General features: G+C 41.5%; 1 protein-coding gene across 1 annotated transcript in view; it reads left to right on the forward strand.

Moving 5' to 3' along the window:
• Window positions 1-18,948, forward strand: part of LOC126100331 (SID1 transmembrane family member 1-like) — a 147,293-nt gene that overhangs the window by 51,180 nt on the left and 77,165 nt on the right. The window contains exons 8-10 of the mRNA XM_049910944.1: window positions 2,562-2,709; window positions 3,964-4,152; window positions 12,118-12,235. Coding sequence (XP_049766901.1) covers window positions 2,562-2,709; window positions 3,964-4,152; window positions 12,118-12,235 — 455 coding nt within the window. The remainder of the gene's footprint in view (window positions 1-2,561; window positions 2,710-3,963; window positions 4,153-12,117; window positions 12,236-18,948) is intronic.

The following is an 18,948-nucleotide window of genomic DNA, read 5'->3' on the forward strand; positions in this document are numbered from 1 at the left end:
AGATGGTCCAGATTGTGAAGCAGTCATTTAAATCACGCATATTGTGTTTGGCTGCAGGTTGGTGTACTTTGCTCTAGGCCACAGTTTGGCAGTGGCTGTTCAGCCTGGTGGACAATTGGTTGATACTCATACCAATATAAAAACCTGTACAATGATTGCAGCTTTCACAAGTTGCTCGGTCTCTGATGGAGTAGGATAAGCCTATGACAGGACTGAAGAAGGAAGTGCTGTATGGGTGGATTGGGTAGGTCTTGCGCCTGGGTCTTCCATAGTTATATGATCCCTGTGACAAAGGGTTGGAACTGGGAGTGGCATAGGGATGGACTAGGATGCTGTGGAGGTTGTTTGGGTGATGTAACAATGCTTTAGGAGTGGTGGGAAGGATCTTGGGTGAGATGCCCTCATTTCAGGGACAGGATGATAGGTAAGCAAAGTCCTTAAAGGATTGGGGGTGCGCTGGGGAAATGACAAGGGAAATGTGTTTGTGGACTAGGTCTAGAAGATAGTGCCTATCTGTGTAGGCCTTGGGTGAGACTTTCAGCATACTGGGAAAGCAAGTTCTTGTCACTGCAGATATGCCATCCCTGGGTGGTCAGGCTGTATTGGAGGGATTTTTTGATGTGCAAGGGATGCCAGCTGTTGAAATACTGTTGGTAGTTGGTGTGTCTAATGTTGACAGAGGTGTGGATGGATCCATGAAAGAGGAGGAGGAGGTCAATGTCCAGGAAGGTGGCACATTTGTTTGAGGAGCACCAGGTGAAGTGGACAGGAGAGAAAGTGTTAGAGTTGCAAAGGAATGAGGGAATGAAGGAGCAGATCATGAAGATATCACCAGTGAACCTGAATCAGACCATCAGTTTGGGGGTTTGGGAGGCTAGTAAGGTTTCCATTTGTGGCCCATAAACAGGTTGGCATAGGAGGGTACCATGCAGGTGCCCATGGCTGTGGCTCGAATTTGTTTGTATACCTTCCCTTCAAAGGAGACGTTGTTGTGTATTAGGATATAATCAGTTAGGCATATGAGGAATGATTTAGTAGGTTTGGGGTCTGAAGGACATTGGGAAAGGTAGTGTTCAATTGTGGCAAGACCTGGAACCTGAAGGATGTTAATGTGTATGGAAGTGGTGTCAACAGTGACCAGTAGGGAAACAGGAGAAAAAGGGATGAGAATGGTGGAGAGTCATTGAAGGAAGTGGCCAGTACCTTTGTTGTGGGAGACTAGATTGTAGGCATTTGGTTGGAGGTGTTCGTCAATGAGAGCCAAAATCCTTCCTTTGGGGGCACAATGTCCAGCTACAATGGGGTATCCAGGATTGTTGGGTTTGTGGATTTTGTAGAGTATGTTGATGGTGTGTGTGCATGGTGTCATAGGGATGTGGAGGATAATAGATTCAGGGGAGAGATACTGGGAAGGGCCTAAGGCTTTAAGCAGGGACTGCAGGTTATGTTGGACTTCTGGTCTGCTTAAAGTCATAGGCCCTTCCCGGAACATCCCCCCTGGCCACCTCACCCCTATGACATCCCACACACCCACCTTCTATGTGCTTCCAAAAATACACAAACCCAACAATCCTGGACTCCCCATTATAGCTGGTTATTGTGCTCCCACTGAAAGGATTTTGGCTTTCATTTACCAACACTTCAAACCAATTGACCATTGTGTAGCCTCACATCCTGAAGATACCAACCAGTTCCTTCACCGATTCTCAACCATTCCCACCCTTTATCTCCTGGTTCCCTAGTGGTCACTGTTGTTGGTAAGTTACTTAATTGTATATTAGAACAGCATAATCCAACTAGGCTCAAATACTGCAGCTCATTATTATTGATGGGTTTTCCTTTGTCCCTGCAGTGGATATTGCACTAACTAAAAGTCTTCATGTGATGGGCATAACTAATGGTGACATGGCGGGTTTCACTTTTAAGTAAAACAAGTATGTGGTTATATGAATTTATTGTGGTCTATATTACTGTTAAAACACTCTCTCCACATGTTTGCAGTCATTTTTAAGCATCTTTCACATTACTAGTATTGAAATCGGAGATATGTTACTGAATCAATGTCTAGCCACTAGTAGACTCTTCTTTCAATAACAGTTACAGCTACGAATATTGGCCATATTCAGGAAACCTTTCATCTTTCACTAGTTTTATAAATTGTATATGATTCACTTTAGAAAATAAAATTTTGAACCTGTGTGTGTTGAAAGCTTTTCCATCATGCTGACATCTTCCAATCATGTCACAATAAATAATTATTCTTTGGTACATGAATAGTTTGCCACACAAACATCTAGCTTGTTGTAATGCCATATAAAATATTGGTTTTTGTCATAAGATTTTGTATACGTATGCACATCGCTGCCAGTTAATAAGTAGTTACTCATGTATATAAAAGTTTTTGAATGGATGTTGCCTATGAAAACAGACTACATTTTATATCAATACAGTGGCTCATTTAATTATGTGACAAACTTGATTTTTTATTGTGTTTATTAATTTTTCAGCCATTTTGAAAAATCCTTGAAAATTAACATTAAATAGTTTGTTCTTGCTTGCAGAACAAAGACAGTGTTATATGTTGCTGACCTTGCTCGGAAGGATCCCAGAATATTGCGCCAAAAAAGTCAGTTGTATCTTTGGAATTTACTTACAGTTGCTGTCTTTTACTCGCTCCCTGTTGTTCAACTTGTCATCACATACCAGTTGGTAAGAATTATCATCATTTTGCTACGTGAATGAGTTGTGGTAGTTTTAGTCACTTCAGCGCTATCCTCTTCTATTAATACACTATTACACAGTTTCTCAGTTCACTGGAGAAAGTTATGAGGTAGATATGTGAGACAAAACAGCCGGACATGTTATCAAGTATTATAATGAAATGAATTATTTGAAATATGCTGAAAATATCTGATTATTCTTTCATGTGTATTATAATCATTAATAATCTCATCACTCTTCCAATGTGTTATTTACTACTTCACTCTTACAGCTCTCGTTCATGACTATGATTTACTGAATCCTGTTATTTAGGAAACCTTTAATCCTATGACATAGCTATGCATAAAGTCCATAAGTTGTGGCTGTGAAATATATGTGTGTATGAAAAACATGACAAAATATACATAGAATGTAATATTCAGAAAATATTGATCATATACGCAGAAATAAATGGAACAAGTTCATGGACATAGTAGCAAATGCAATAAATATCATTCTGAAGATATCCTGTTCTGACTTACGGACAGTGCACTGAGATAAAGCACCCTCATGAAAGAATATCTCTTATGGTGCTTATGAGGAGAACTGGTCACAAGTGGGGAAAAATCGTCAATTACATGCAACATGACATTTAACTTACATGTTTATTTTGTTCTGCTCACATTGCTAATGTCTTTTGTTTTGAAATTCATGGTAGGTAGTACAGTGAAATTTTTGGATCCTTGATCAAAATGCCAGTGTCATCTCAGAATATTATAATTTTTTACAAAATATGTGATTTCTGTGGTAAATTACTTATGCATGTTAATAAAAGGAGAGCCACTTGCAACAAGCATTGAAGGAGACCATGATTATTTATTTATTTATTAATACCTGGCTGACAACCAGGTAACTTTTGAGACAGGTACTGGTTTGGTCGTGTACTGCATGTTGCTTTCTATTAATTCAAGTAATTGTCTGTTGACCTCACAAGCTTGGAAGGACTACTTACAAGAATTGAATGGACCTGCTCAAGATCAAACTGTTGTTGAGGAATCTAAAATATTTACCAGAAATCAAACCTAAGACTTCGATATCAGTAACCATCTGCAAACTTCTAGACCATGATGTTGGTTGCAAGCTTTTATTTTTAATTCAGTTCTTGATTTTACTTGTCTTTGATGTTACTAGAAATAGTATTTTATGAATGAATGTTAAAATTACTTTAAATTATTCTGTTTATATGTTACATTCTTTCATTAGGTTTTAGATCAGACTGGGAATCAGGACCTGTGCTACTACAATTTTCTGTGTGCACACCCATTTGGTCTTTTAAGTGACTTCAATCATATATTTTCCAATCTTGGTTACATACTGCTGGGACTTCTCTTTATAATTCTTACTGCACGAAGAGATCGCATGCACCGCTGTTCTGATTCCAGATTTGATAAGGTAACATGCGTTTGTGTCAGACAAAACTTCACTTGAGGAAACTGTAAAATTACATAGAGACAGAATGTCTGCCTAGTAAACACCTTCAGTAGGCAAAATTCTAAGTACTGCCAACAGTGTTTCATATATTAGTAGTATTAGTTGCCTGCGTCACCTTTCTCAACTTCACCAACGTGTCCCTCTTTCCTCCGTCAAGAAGAAACTAGCAGTTTCAAAAGTCAAGATAATTGGTTGTACTTTTCACATGTGTCATCAACTGTAGTTATAATTTTGCCTGCTGAAGGTAAGCATTTACCAAGAAATCATTCTCCTTGTAATTTTATAACTTGTATTTTGCATTTTTGTACATTCGATTTGTACATGTAGCATAGATTTTGTCAGTGATTAATATTCTGTTTTTTCTTTATATCACATTTCTCCTTCATTAGGCAGGCTGTCTTCTTTTTGTGTACTTCCATTTTCATAAAAAAATCGATAAAAGTTTTTAATAAGGTGGCAGTCTCATGACGGCTTTTTTATTTATTACTTCACTGTTCATGACCGAGAGGAACAACTTACTACAGAGTGAAGTGCGCAGGTTGCAAAGAACAACTATATGTTTGTTAATATTAATGAAAAGAATAAAATAACACAGTTTCTTGGGGAATGAGCTGCACTACTTGGTTCAGGCTGAAAAGTCAGTCGCTGTTGATTGCACTGTAATGTTCGTACATTGATGAGGTCTGTGAGGCCATGGTCAGTGAGAGCAACACAAAGCTTGAGGACGGACTAAGTCTGTGAAGCTGTGATCAGCATTGAGTGGTGAGATGCTTCTCATTTGGCTCAGTGATGCAAACTCCAATTCATGGCTTAGTAGGCATGGCTGGTGTAAACCCGGACTGTGAACTGTCTGCAGAGAGGTCAGGCAGTGACCTAAATACCCACCGGGTGGAAGGATACCAGCTTTGTGGTCCAAGGACATGTGACTTGCAGATGTGAGTTAGTGCCACAGTGGCAGTGCTGTTTGCAGTTATGCTTACTCCTCTAGTGGCAAAGCTGGTGCCATGTGGTACTGTGGTGGGAGATCAGGTTGAAAACAGAGTTTTTTTTTGTCCATCAGACTGATTTCTTTCAATCTCCAAAAGCAGTGTCATTAGGGGGACCTGTGAGGTTAGCACAAGGGACTCACATTTGGGACGATGATGGTTCAAACCTGCATCTGGCCATCCCGATTTGGGTTTTCTGTGATGTCCCTAAATCGTTCCAAGCAAATGTCAGGATGGCTGCTGTGACAGAGCATCTCTAAATTCCTCAATGTCAGTGGGATGTTAAACTGCAATCTTCCATCCTTCTCCCTTTAGTGGGCTGGAGGTTCCACAACTGCAGTACATAACTGTATGGTTGATGGCTGTGTTGCATTGCAGTAGCCTGGGAATGCAGTATTTCAGTCCGCCCAAGGGAGAGATGCAGAGTATCTCGGTAATGCCTTCGCAGCCAAATAGAAGAGAAGCTCAGAGTTCAGAGAAGCAGGTACTCCTTTTGATTGAGGAGATTAAGACAGGTGGGTCTCTGTGACAGGTCAATCTGGCTCAGATGAGTGCTAGTAAGAGCTGTCTTGAAAAAGAGAGACATGCAGTACCAGTGTCTGCAAAGGTCGACCAGGCTACCAAAGGTGGTGACGGGGACAGCATGTCATCGTATGGAAATTTCGGTCCAGCCACTGATGGCAGCGATGGAGGTATGACCCAATGTGACCAGGGTATGCAGAAGTGCATAACAGGAGCCCCAGGGAAGTCCAGCCGGTAGCAGATGTAGGGTGCCCAAATGCAGAATTGCTGTAAGCATACGTGACACAGGAAGGTCCTGTGGCCACATGTGGTGCCACATGTCGGAGGGTTGCTGGAGAGGCAACCACGCAGGGGTGTGCAACCACGCATTGGGGGCTTCGCAGGGCACGGCTCGGCAGAAGGCACTGTGTGTTTTGTGATGTTCCTCACCTGAAAACAGTGCAAAAGAATGATGTATATGGCGTTTCAGGGAGGAATGAACTGGATGAGATGAGCAGTATGTTAGGTCCCACATAATGATACAGAAGAATCCCGACTAGGATGGGTCATTGGCAGGTGTAACCAGAGTAGAAAATGGTTGGGTGAAAGGCCTGGAGGTGGCAGCACCAGAGGTGGACATGGCTGTAGCAGACGTGCCTGTGACGGGTGTGCTGATGGCACGTGGTAAGGATTAAGGACAGGCCGTTAGTCAAGGAGCAGCATGGGCTGTGCGGTGTGTGAATGAACACTGAACATTTGAAAAGTAGGCAGGACAGATGAGCCCCCAGTGTCAAGGAAGATGCCTTGGAATGTTAAGTATGCACCAGAGCACAAAAAAGGTTGGAATAGGCAGCGATGTGGTCCTGCAATCGAGTATAGAACAGTGTAGCTTCTGGGCAGGTTAACAACTGTAAGAGAAACTCGGAGATATGTTGTAGGTGCTGTATGCTAAACAGGATGTGCATCACCATGTCCAAGGGCTAAGTGCTGACAGCAGGCAGAGGCACTGAGAGTACACACATGCAGCAAAGACAATTATTATCACAATAATTATTGTGATACCTTCTCAGTTTTGGTTATAAATAACTTGATACCAGTGTCTGAGTTTAATTTGTACAGCACTGAAGATGATCACTATGTGATCAAAAATCGATTCTGCTATCAATAAAACATCAATATTACGGCCAACACTGACCGTCCTTTTAATTTGACTGTATAATTGGTGACTGTGTCAGAAGGTGATAGCCTTGTGGCACAGTAGTTACTGATATAGCAATGTGTTTGATATAGTGATGTGTTTGTTTCATTTCAGTAAGTTATACATTGCATATAAGAGATTTTTACATGCTGTTTCATTTTATGTGTGTGATGAATATCTATAACTGGAACTTCTATTTCATTGTTACTTGCTTGTGACTGCAAATTGGAATTTCTGCAGATATTAGACTTGAACTGTTAGACGTGAATCAGTTATAGACTTGAGCAACACTATATCTTTGTTGACATTGCTGAACATGTTATATAAATCTATAATAGAACTGGTATCCTTTGATGGGATTCCTTATTCTGAAAATATTTTTATTGCTGTTTATAATAATTTTTCTGTTGTACTCTGTTTTCTACAATCAAAGTTTAACTTAAGCCATTTAAGATGAATTGCTGTAATTACATTAACAAAATTCTGTTATGCATGCGGTCATAGGTCTTGAGATGTCCAAAAAAAAAAAAAAAAAAAAAAAAAAGAGATTCTGATTCTGTCCTAGCTTCATTAGTTAGTTCAACTATAGCTTTCTCTATAGATTTCCAGTTTGTCATTGGAGAAGCCTTTAACAAGATACTATCTGACAAATGTGAGTGTATTATGTCGTATGGCACTATCTCATAATCTGTCAAGAACTGGAAAGAGTGTGATGGATATAATGTTGAAAGCTATTTGCTTGTATCTATTTGTTCAGGCCACATAAAAGGCTAATGAATTAAAATTCTTAATATCAGTGGAATGCTTTTTTAGATCTTCCACCTATTTTGTTCTCTAACAAAAGTGCTGCACCAACTTACTCATAGAGATAAAAAATAAGCAGGTCAGTAATACTTGAAACTAAGTAAGTAAAATATAAGTATAATGTTCTGAATATAATAGAGGGAAATATTCCACGTGGGAAAAATATATCTAAAAACAAAGATAATGAGACTTACCAAACAAAAGCGCTGGCAGGTCGATAGACACACAAACAAACACAAACATACACACAAAATTCAAGCTTTTGCAACAAACGGTTGCTTCGTCAGGAAAGAGGGAAGGAGAGGGAAAGACGAAAGGATGTGGGTTTTAAGGGAGAGGGTAAGGAGTCATTCCAATCCCGGGAGCGGAAAGACTTACCTTAGGGGGAAAAAAGGACAGGTATACACTCGCACACACACACACACACACACACACACACACACATATCCATCCGCATATACACAGACACAAGCAGACATTTGTAAAGGCAAAGAGTTTGGGCAGAGATGTCAGTCGAGGCGGAAGTACAGATGCAAAGATGTTGTTGAAAGACAGGTGAGGAATGAGCGGCAGGAAATTCAAATTAGAAATTAGCGGAGATTGAGGCCTGGCGGATAGCGAGAAGAGAGGATATGCTGAAGGGCAAGTTCCCATCTCCGGAGTTCTGACAGGTTGGTGTTACTGGGAAGTATCCAGATAACCCGGACAGTGTAACACTGTGCCAAATTGTGCTGGCCATGCACCAAGGCATGTTTAGCCACAGGGTGATCCTCATTACCAACAAACACTGTCTGCCTGTGTTCATTCATGCGAATGGACAGTTTGTTGCTGGTCATTCCCACATAGAAGGCTTCACAGTGTAGGCAGGTCAGTTGGTAAATCACGTGGGTGCTTTCACACGTGGCTCTGCCTTTGATTGTGTACGCCTTCCGGGTTACAGGACTGGAGTAGGTGGTGGTGGGAGGGTGCATGGGACAGGTTTTACACCGGGGGCGGTTGCAAGGGTAGGAGCCAGAGGGTAGGGAAGGTGGTTTGGGGATTTCATAGGGATGAACTAAGAGGTTACGAAGGTTAGGTGGACGGCGGAAAGACACTCTTGGTGGAATGGGGAGGATTTCATGAAGGATGGATCTCATTTCAGGGCAGGATTTGAGGAAGTCATATCCCTGCTGGAGAGCCACATTCAGAGTCTGATCCAGTCCCGGAAAGTATCCTGTCACAAGTGGGGCACTTTTGGGGTTCTTCTGTGGGAGGTTCCGGGTTTGAGGAGATGAGGAAGTGGCTCTGGTTATTTGCTTCTGTACCAGGTCGGGAGGGTAGTTACGGGATGCAAAAGCTGTTTTCAGGTTGTTGGTGTAATGGTTCAAGGATTCCGGACTGGAGCAGATTCGTTTGCCACGAAGACCTAGGCTGTAGGGAAGGAACCGTTTGATGTGGAATGGGTGGCAGCTGTCATAATGGAGGTACTGTTGCTTCTTGGTGGGTTTGATGTGGACGGACGTGTGAAGCTGGCCAGCTGGTATGAACAAAGAATGTGTCACTTAGTATTTTAAATATCCAGGAAAAAGATGCTACTAGGGCAAAACACTGACTAGAAAGCATCGGTACCTTGTGGCACTACATTCCTTCATACTTCATGATTATGCATGACGCTGCATGGTGAACTCTGTACAGGAGCTCCTGAGAATGTGAGGGAGGAAGACACTGCGACATCTACTGTATTCACCCTACATGAGTCTGTGTGATTATGACCTGTGCACCAAAATGAAGGAACCTCTTCGTGGTATATGCTACAATGCAAGAGAAGTCATCATTCATGCCATAGGGTGGTCCTTGTGAGACACAGATATAGACACACTGGCGGCATATGATGCCTTCCATCTGTGTTGGGGTAGGTGATCCAACCAAGAGATGATTATATTGAGGGAACGTAATACAGTGAGCATTTTTCCGTGAAGTCTGGTATGAATTATAACAGTGTTTCCACTACAGTGGAATCTCACTCAACAAGCATCTCCCACAATGTGCAATTTGCTTAATGAACAAAACAAATTGTAAAAAAATTACTTGCTTAATGAGTGCTCTTTCACATAACGAGTGGCGATGATTTAGTGTGACATAACCAGCAGTTTGCACATGGCAGGGGAACATTCAACAATATGATCATCTTTCATTGTCGCCAACAGCATATGAACAATGTCTTTAGTACATAGTGCAGTCTGGGCGTAGAGCTCTTTCTGCTACCATCTTAGTACAGCTTGTGATCACACTTTTTCTAAACTAGTGTTCATACAGTGTTTTTTGTGTGCAAGTTTTAACAACCTTCAGAGAAATGTCCCCGAAGATAAAGCCACACAAGAAGCCAACCATAAGAGAAACAAAATGACGTTGGAAATGAAATGTAACGTCATTGAAAAACACGAATGTAGTTTGAGCGTTGCTGATTTGGCATACACATACAATTGCTCTAAATCAACTATTTGCGCTATCCTCAAGAACAAGGACAAGATTAAGGAGATAGATGCTTCAAAGGAAATGACAAGAGTATGTAAACAACTGTTTTGTATTCTGGATGATGTCGGAAGGTTGCTCCTTATATGGATAGATGAAAATCAATTGCAAGGCAACACCATTAACAGGAACATCATTTGTGAGAAAGTGAGAATGGTTTTTGCCAACCTCGCTAACAAAATGCCAGGATTATCATGGGCCGAAGAAGTGTTTAAGGGAAGCCATGGTTTGAGAAGTTTAAGAGAAGAACTGGTATCCACAGTGTTGTGAGGCATGATGAAGCAGCTAGCTCTGACACAAAGGCAGCAGAGAACTTCTTCAGCAACTTCAAGATGCTCATAAATTCAGAAGGTTATCTATTACAACAAGTTTTTAATTGTGACCAGATGGGTCTATTCTGGAAAAAGATTCCAAGGCGTACCTTTATAACAGCAGAGGAGAATGCATTGCTCGGTCACAAGCCAATAAAAGACTGTCTCACACTGCTATTCTGTGCCAATGCAAGTGGTGATTTGAAAATTAAACCACTGCTTTTTACCATTCAGAAACTTCACGAGCCTTCAAGAAGTGTAAAGCCCAGAAGAGCAGGTTAAATGTGATATGGAGGTCCAACAACAAGGCTTGGGTGACACCTGATCTTTCTTGTGATTGGTTCAGTGAAGTGTTTGTTCCTTTGGTGAAAAAATATTTGCTTGAGATGAATCTGACACTTCATGTCTTGTTTGTTATGGACAATGCTCTTGCCCATTCTCAGGCATACAAGAATACCTCCTTGGAGAATTTCAGTTCATTAAGATCCAATTTTTGCCTCCCAACACCACTCCCCGTTACTCCAGCCTTAAGATGAGCAGATTATTTCTAACTTTAAGAATCTCTGCACTAAAGCATTCTTTGAGCATTGTTACCTGCCTCAAGAGGATTGAAGAGGCATCGGAAGTGGTTACCAAGAGAACTCTCACTTCTGCTTGGAGGAAGCTTTGTCAGAATTCTTTGTCAAATGTGACTCTGAGGCATTTTAGTCAGTACCTGTGGAGCCTGTAGTCAATGAGATTGTCTTTTTGACCAAGAGCATGGTACTAGATGTGTATAAGAGTGATGTCAATGAACTTGTGGAATATCGCAGTCAAGAAATGACCACCAAAGAGATTATCGAGTTGCAATGTGTTCCACAGCAGGAAGCTGTGGAAAGGAGTTAGGAGGAGGAGGAGGAGGAGGAGGAGGTAACAGCAAAGCTTCTGGCACAATAAGAGAAATGCGAAAGGCATAGGAATTGATTGCATCGCACATTGAAAATCATCATCCCAATAAAGCAGTGGTTATGCGTGCTACAAATTTATTTACAATAATAATAATGCTGTGCTGCAATTTCGCCAAGTGTTGAAGCATCGACAGAAACAAATGACTATAGATAGCCCTTTGAGGGCGTGAGTCGTGCTTCGGTAGCTCAGATGGTAGAGCACTTGCCCGCGAAAGGCAAAGGTCCTGAGTTCGAGTCTCGGTCGGGCACACAGTTTTAATCTGGCAGGAAGTTTCATATCTTAACAGTTGTTTTGCACTATGAGTAAGATTCTGAAATGAATTACGCGAGGTTCCACTGTACTTTTTATCCAACCCCTGTATTTTTTTCAACAATATGAAACTCACCACATAGAGGAGGCACTGAGAGGCAGGCAGGCAGTCTTAGTTCAGGTTGCTAAATTATTAGCTATCAGATTAGGTCCTTCATTAGACGTACCTTCATTTTGTCGTTGCTCTATCTTGGATATTCCATTATTTTATATTGTTTTTTCTCCATGTAAATATAGGGTGATCATATTTCTGCGGTTACTTGCTTAATTTTGATTGTGCCTTAATGTTAGATGTCACTTTGTTTTTATAATCAGTTCTAATTTTGTCTTACATAGCTAATAAAATTGTGTGTTGCAGTATTATGGCATCCCTCAACACTATGGACTTTTCTACGCAATGGGTGCAGCGCTTATGATGGAAGGAGTTCTGAGTGCATGCTACCACGTTTGCCCCAACCATTCAAATTTTCAGTTTGGTATTGTTATTAATATTTATTTATATTAAATTCCCACTTAAAGTGACAGTAGCATATGTTAAACTATCAAAGGTGTAGGTAGACTGGCCAGTCCATACCTTCAGGAAGCCCAACTTCCAGAACTGCCAGTAAAATTCACATAAATAAATGAAATAGTATTCCTTCCTTTTAGATACTATGGTTTAATATAAATTTGGTTCTTGTAAAGTCTGTGGATTTTAAAGACAAAATACATTTTTGTTTAATATAATATGGTTAAACTTGTAGTATGTAAGTGAACTGTGGTTTTCAAGCAGGATAAATGTGTCTGAGGGGGAGGGAAATTATAGTGTTTTTATAGTATAATAACTTATTTTTATTGGTCCTCTTGTTTATAAATGCATCTTGTGCATAAGACATTGGAGAAATTAATTTTCACACACACACAGGTAAAAGTGATACAGTAATGCATTATGTAACTTACATTGCTATGCACACACATTTAAATTACAAGTAATTTTCATTTATATAACATATATCAAAAATTTAAATGTTCCTCAAGGGAGCAAAAGCAGTAATGCTGTAAGTATGTCTTTAATTTTTTTCCAAATGTTTTGACCTTGGTATTTGCTTTTATATTTTTGGAAAGTATCTTATAAAGATTAATGCTCATGTGGAAAGTAGCTTTTTGGCTCAGGAGTGTGTTGATTTGAGTCAAATATAAGTTTTGTTTTGCCCGGTGTAGTGATTATGACTATCACTGTTTGACAATGTACTGTCCTTAACTATTTACATTTATTTTTAAGAATTTAAGAGTTTCCATACTGTAGATACATGGTAATGTGGAAGACCAGTGATATTAAACAGTGCTTCACATTATTCTAATGGCCTCAGTGTGGTGACAGCCCAAAATGTGACCCATATTTAAGACTGGAAGGAAAGTAGGTGTGATATGCACTCTCACCTACAGCAGATCCATCTGTAGAGCACAGAAACAAATAACAGAAAACAGCATTTACACTAGCTTTCAAGCACTAGCTCTTTTTCTAACAAAAGTGCACACATTCACACACAAAACCACACAGACATTCAAACACATACTCCCATGGCCAAGGTAAGAGTCCTGTTGTAGCCACAGGACTGTGTGTTGAGGTGCCTGTGTGGTTGTGTGTGTGAATGTGTGTACTTTTGTTAGAAAAAGAGTTAATGTGAATGTTGTTGTCTGTTAAGAGTCTCTGTGCTCCAAGCATTGGTCCACTATAGCTGAGTGATTGCCTTTCCCTTTCATCATAAGCTTATCATGGTAAGGTGTAATTCATTTGTATTCATAAAACACTTACGTTAATAGGAGTTTCCATTATTTTATTGAACACTACAGTAAACATAGAGAAATTAATCAGCAATGATATATTCTCTCACATTATCTAAGAGAATTTGACATGTTCATGTAGTTTAGCAGTTGGAACATGCAGAAACCTACTCATTCATATTTAAAGATGTTTTCAAGCCTGGTTTGAAACGTATTTTTATCCATAAAGGAATTTTCTTAATAGTTTTTCAATAATGAAAGGTCAGCATTTGAAGGCGCCAGATGGAAAAGAATAAGTACGTAAGGGATGACTTCCCAAACAAACTCCTCAATAGTTTTCTTTGTGAAATCAGCAGAATGCATTGTCATGTAGTAGCAACACTCCATGCACTTCTGTTGGTAATTTTTTCTTACATTTCAACTGAAATGTTTCTCAGTTGTTGGCAACAAATGCCAGCAGCAGTGGACACATCCCTGTGCAGGAATTTGTGGTGCACAACAGTGTCTGTGTGCCACTGGGTGCAAAATATTATCTGTTCACACTGTTCTTTGCTCAAGGAGATGTCTTTTGCTAGGGCTCAGTCCATAATTTCTTTTAAGACATTAATATAAAGGCACTATAATTCATCACCAGTAACAATATTGCATAGGAATGCTCAGTGAGTGAACTGATAGTCAAACAAAAATGCCCCTTTGATTTTTTATTGCTTTGAATCAGACCCGGTATTAGTCCCACACCTAACATCTGAATCTCTGTCAATTATTGAGACTTCGTGTAAGTGGAAATCATTCGTGCCAGAAGTATCTTTCTTGAAACAGGAAAATCCTTTGCTGAAGTGATTTACACTTCCCCCCACACTTGACACGAATGTTTCAAGCTGCCTCTGCTGCCTTCATCCTTCTGTCAAAGCAAAGTAAACATTATGTTGCAAATGTTAGACTTTTTACCAGTTGTGATTCTATTTAATGAAGCTCAAACAGTGTCCAAAAGATTGGAGTATGCAAAATCCAATTTGAAACTGCAAGACAAATACTAGTAGAACTTCAAATAAGAAAATGACAGTTGATAAATTTACCCATAGAAACCTACACTAATTGTGTAACTGCATGGTGTCCACGTGGTTTATCACAGTTATTCCATAAGGAAAATTGATTTACTGTCAGAAACAATTTCAATTTACCAATGGGAGAGCAGTAACATGCTCAAGGTGCTCCATGTCATACTCACCTGGCCAGGTGGTAGCAAGTGGCAAGGAAACTCTCAAACATAAACTCTCCTGATCTTATCATAGACACGAGTTCTGTCATGGAAGGTTTTGCTGTTACTGGTGTGTTAGAAAGAGAAGTAAGTTATCTTTGAGGTTCCATAAGACTGTTACCTTTGGCAGACAATTGAAATGCGGTTGAAATAATAATGGAACAAATTAACTTGAACTCGCAACTTTGCATCTACATTACATGACATTTACCACTGAACCACAAGCAGAAACAGCTCTTTAACAGTTCAAATGGAAGACATCACCACCTCGAGACATGTTCTGCAACATACAGTGTTGCCAGATTGTGCAGATGGCCAGACTTAGAATTCTGAGGGGTGGGGAGTATCATTGACCACTTAAGTGAATAACTCAGACTTGTTCTCTGCAATAGCTGGCCAGTAGCCACGTTTTATGTGAAAGTGATATTTCAGTACTTTTGATAGACACCTCTGATGATATGTGACACTGTTCTAGCTTTCCGAACTAATAATTTCATCCCTGGGAAAAGGTGGAGACTAGATTGTGGGATGAGTTAAAATAAAGAGGTCACTTGGACCCCAGCATGAAAGGGACCCTATCTGTTAAAAGAGTATGAGGGGAGACAAGGATCTTTGTCTACCCCAGACATGACTCGTGGTTTCCATACTGGTGAAGGCAGCAACATTTACCAATTCGAACTGTGGTGCCAGGGCTCTCAAAAAAATTAGAGACCGTGTCTCCTTTCCTTTCCATAATCAACAGCTAAATAACAACAAAAGATACTCCAAGATAAATCTGTAGGTTGCGTATTTAGCTGCCAGCATAATATTTATTGACACTTTATCACATCAAACTGTACTAAAAAATGACACATTTTGGAGAGATCTGTAATGTGGTGTATTTTAGTAAACACATGCATGAAACAGTAATACTCTGGGGCATCATGGGTCCTGTGCTGTGACTGACTGGCAGAAGCAAATTTATCAACCCCCATGTTTATTTAAGTACTTAGGAAACTAACATGCCCGACTTGTTGATTTTCTTACTTACACTTGGATGTTACAAAAATGTGCAGTTCAAGTGGTACACTGCATTCATGATCTTGGCTAAATGCCTCATTTTAGTACAATTTGTTGTGCAAAAGTGACAAGAAATGTGACACTGATGGACGAACATGCTACCGCACAATGCTCTGTCGAAATTACGTGTATAACCCAATCAGGATCTGAGCATTGTTTTGTTCTTGATTGATGTTTAGACCAGGTTTAAGTGCACCCTTTTACCCTAAGCTCAATTTTCTAAATTCTTGCCTAATACATTACACACTGAATCCATATTGTGCTGTTTTCATACTTGCTGTATGCTGCAATTATTCGCAAGAAAATAAAACTTGCAATAACTCGGGCACAAAGTACTCACAAAAAGAAACTTGTTAATAATACACTTTATCTTACAAAAGCAGTCAACAAGCAAGGGAATTCTTAGCAACTAAACGTAACAGGTCTGGTTCACACGTTTATTTCCTCTAATCATTTTTTAAACTCTCATTAGTGGGTGCCACACCTGTTACCCCATATTCTAATGCACTCTAGTGAGAATTTACAACTGTAGCATATCTTGCCTAGAGCGGATGGAATTGCCAATGCCAAAAACAAAACAAAAACTATCTTCAACACTATCAAAATATTGATATTAAATGTTGATTAATGATGCATCAAATGATAATTGAGATGTACTGTGACAGGGATTTGACAGCGAGGTTTCAGCCACTCTTTCCTTTTTGTTGTAACCAGCAGAACATGAAAATCATGTGTAGATTGGTAGGGCATCCTTAGGCTGAACAGACAAAGCCTTCGTGAGTCTTATAAGAGGTGTACTCCATAGAAGCCAAGCCCCTAATCCTCTGCTACACAGGGCTAACTGGCATTTCAAGGTGCAGCCTTAGATTAGCTACAACTGGTTTGAGAAACATGACTTGATGTGAACAGTTGCAAAGACATTGCCTGTCATTATTTAAATCTGTGAAAAAAATGTTTGAAATGTGGCCTTATAATTTAAACTCAGTGTAGCAAGTGAGGGATGAGAATGACCACTACTGGGTGGTCCCCCTGCGGGTTCGGGGGTAAGAATAGGCCCACGGTATTCCTGCCTGTTGTAAGAGGCGACTAAAAGGAGTCTCAAAAGTTTAGGCCTTATGTGATGGTCCCCTCTCGGGTTTGACCTCCATCTTTCTAAATTCTTCTGAAGAGCGAGCCAATTGGGGAAGGGCGCCTTACTTGGTGCATTGTATCCATCTTGCATTGAGAACTTTCGCCAGCTTCTTCGTCGTTGCATTGCAGTCCTGCCCGCTCCCCAACTCTTTGGCATGGATACGTTCCTGCGTGCACTTTCCGCCGTGCGATGTGCAGTGCCACTTTCTGCACTGACTACGATCATGGACTACATGTCACCTAACATCCAGCACGGTAGCCAGTCCGTTGTGGTGGGGCCGCCATGTACCGTGTTGGTTGTAGCCCCCTGACAATACAGGGATCGCTCAACTGATGCCTGCACCGTTTACTCCCCATGTATGCCAAGGAGTAGATGCCCATCTCCCTGGGGCACCAGGACTCCCGGCAATGGCCATCCTGCCAGGTGGCCCTTGCTGTAGCTGGGTGGCACCCGTGGGGAGGGCCCTTGGTCGGAGAAGGTGACATCAGGGTGGATGACATGCAATGAAGCGTGGCACATCATCTTTTGCTGGTGGCCAGCCACCAGCAGTCTCTAAGCGCTCGATGGCTCATTTTAAAGCTAATGTGTATGACCCCAAATCGTTCCCTTCCCCGGCCACTTTGTGGGAGGAACGAAAGTCTATGAATGCCAGTGAAACATATTCGCCCCGGTATCTCGTCTGTACCAGAGCTGATGGTGAATCCTTTGTATCTGTGAAGCCTCATTTCTTTGTAGAACATTTAGAGGACAAGTCGGGGAGGTGGAGGGCTTGTCCAAAATGCGGTCCGGTGCAGTCTTGATAAAAACAGCATCCCCTGGTCAGTCACGGGCCTTGCTCGCTTGTAAGTAGCTGGGGGATGTTTCAGTTAATATCACGCCCCATAAAAGCTTAAATATGCTCCAGGGCATTATTTTCCACAGGGATCTCCTTTTACAGTCCGGTGACGAGCTGTGCGCCAACTTAGAGCGACGAGGTGTCCATTTTGTCCGGCACGTCCACCGGGGTCCGAGGGATCATCAAGTTGCCACCGGTGCATTCATCTTGGCCTTCGAGGGTGACATTACCTGAGAAGGTCAAGGTGATGGTGTACCGTTGTGATGCCAAGCCATATATCCCTCCCCCGATGCGATGCTTCAAGTTTTGGAAGTTTGGCCATATATCTTTACGCTGTGCTTCCAGCCTCGTATGTCGCGATTATGGTCGACCGTCCCATCCTGATACTCCCTGTGCCCTGCCTCCCGTCTGTGTCAACTGCAGAGAGCACCATCCCCCTTGCTCGCCGGACTGTCCGATTCGGCAGAAGGAAAGGAAAATATTGGAAATCAAGACCCTGGACCGACTGACCTACACGGAGGCTAAACGGAAATTTGACAGGCTTCATCCTGTGCGCATGACGTCTTCTTATGCCGCCACTGTCACTCCTGCTACAGTTACGTCAGCTGCAACACATCCAGTCAGCTCTAAGAGTCGAAGGACCATACCTGCCCCCTTGATGGTGGGGGGAACTTCACTCCCTGTTGCTCCTGCTCCATCTACTTCAGGAGCAACACCCCCAACTATCGGGGACATCAGTTCCCCCTTCCCAGCCAGAGAAGTGTAAGACTTCTTCGGCTCCTCTCGCCAGGAAGGGGTCCCTTAGGGACCTCCCTTCGCAAGTTCCGACCGGTTTAAAAGAGGACACCCGCAAGTGGCTCAAACAACCACCGGTCGCTGGTCGTAGGGCCTCACAGTCGTCGTCCGTCCCTGAGACTGACCCAGTGAAGCCCCCCCCAGCCTGAACCACCGAAGGCACAGCGAGATAAGCTGAAAAAGAAAAAGGTTCCCAAGAATCCCGACATTGCGGTGGCACCCATCCCACCGCTTCCTACAAGCTCAGTGTCTGAGGACGAGGTCGAGATTCTGGCGTCTGCTGAAGACCTGGATCTCGCCGGTCCCTCAGACGCCATGGATGTCACTCGTGCTGGTACTGAATCGG

The sequence above is a fragment of the Schistocerca cancellata genome, chromosome 9, assembly GCF_023864275.1.
Source record: "Schistocerca cancellata isolate TAMUIC-IGC-003103 chromosome 9, iqSchCanc2.1, whole genome shotgun sequence".
In the NCBI taxonomy this organism is placed as follows: domain Eukaryota; kingdom Metazoa; phylum Arthropoda; class Insecta; order Orthoptera; family Acrididae; genus Schistocerca; species Schistocerca cancellata.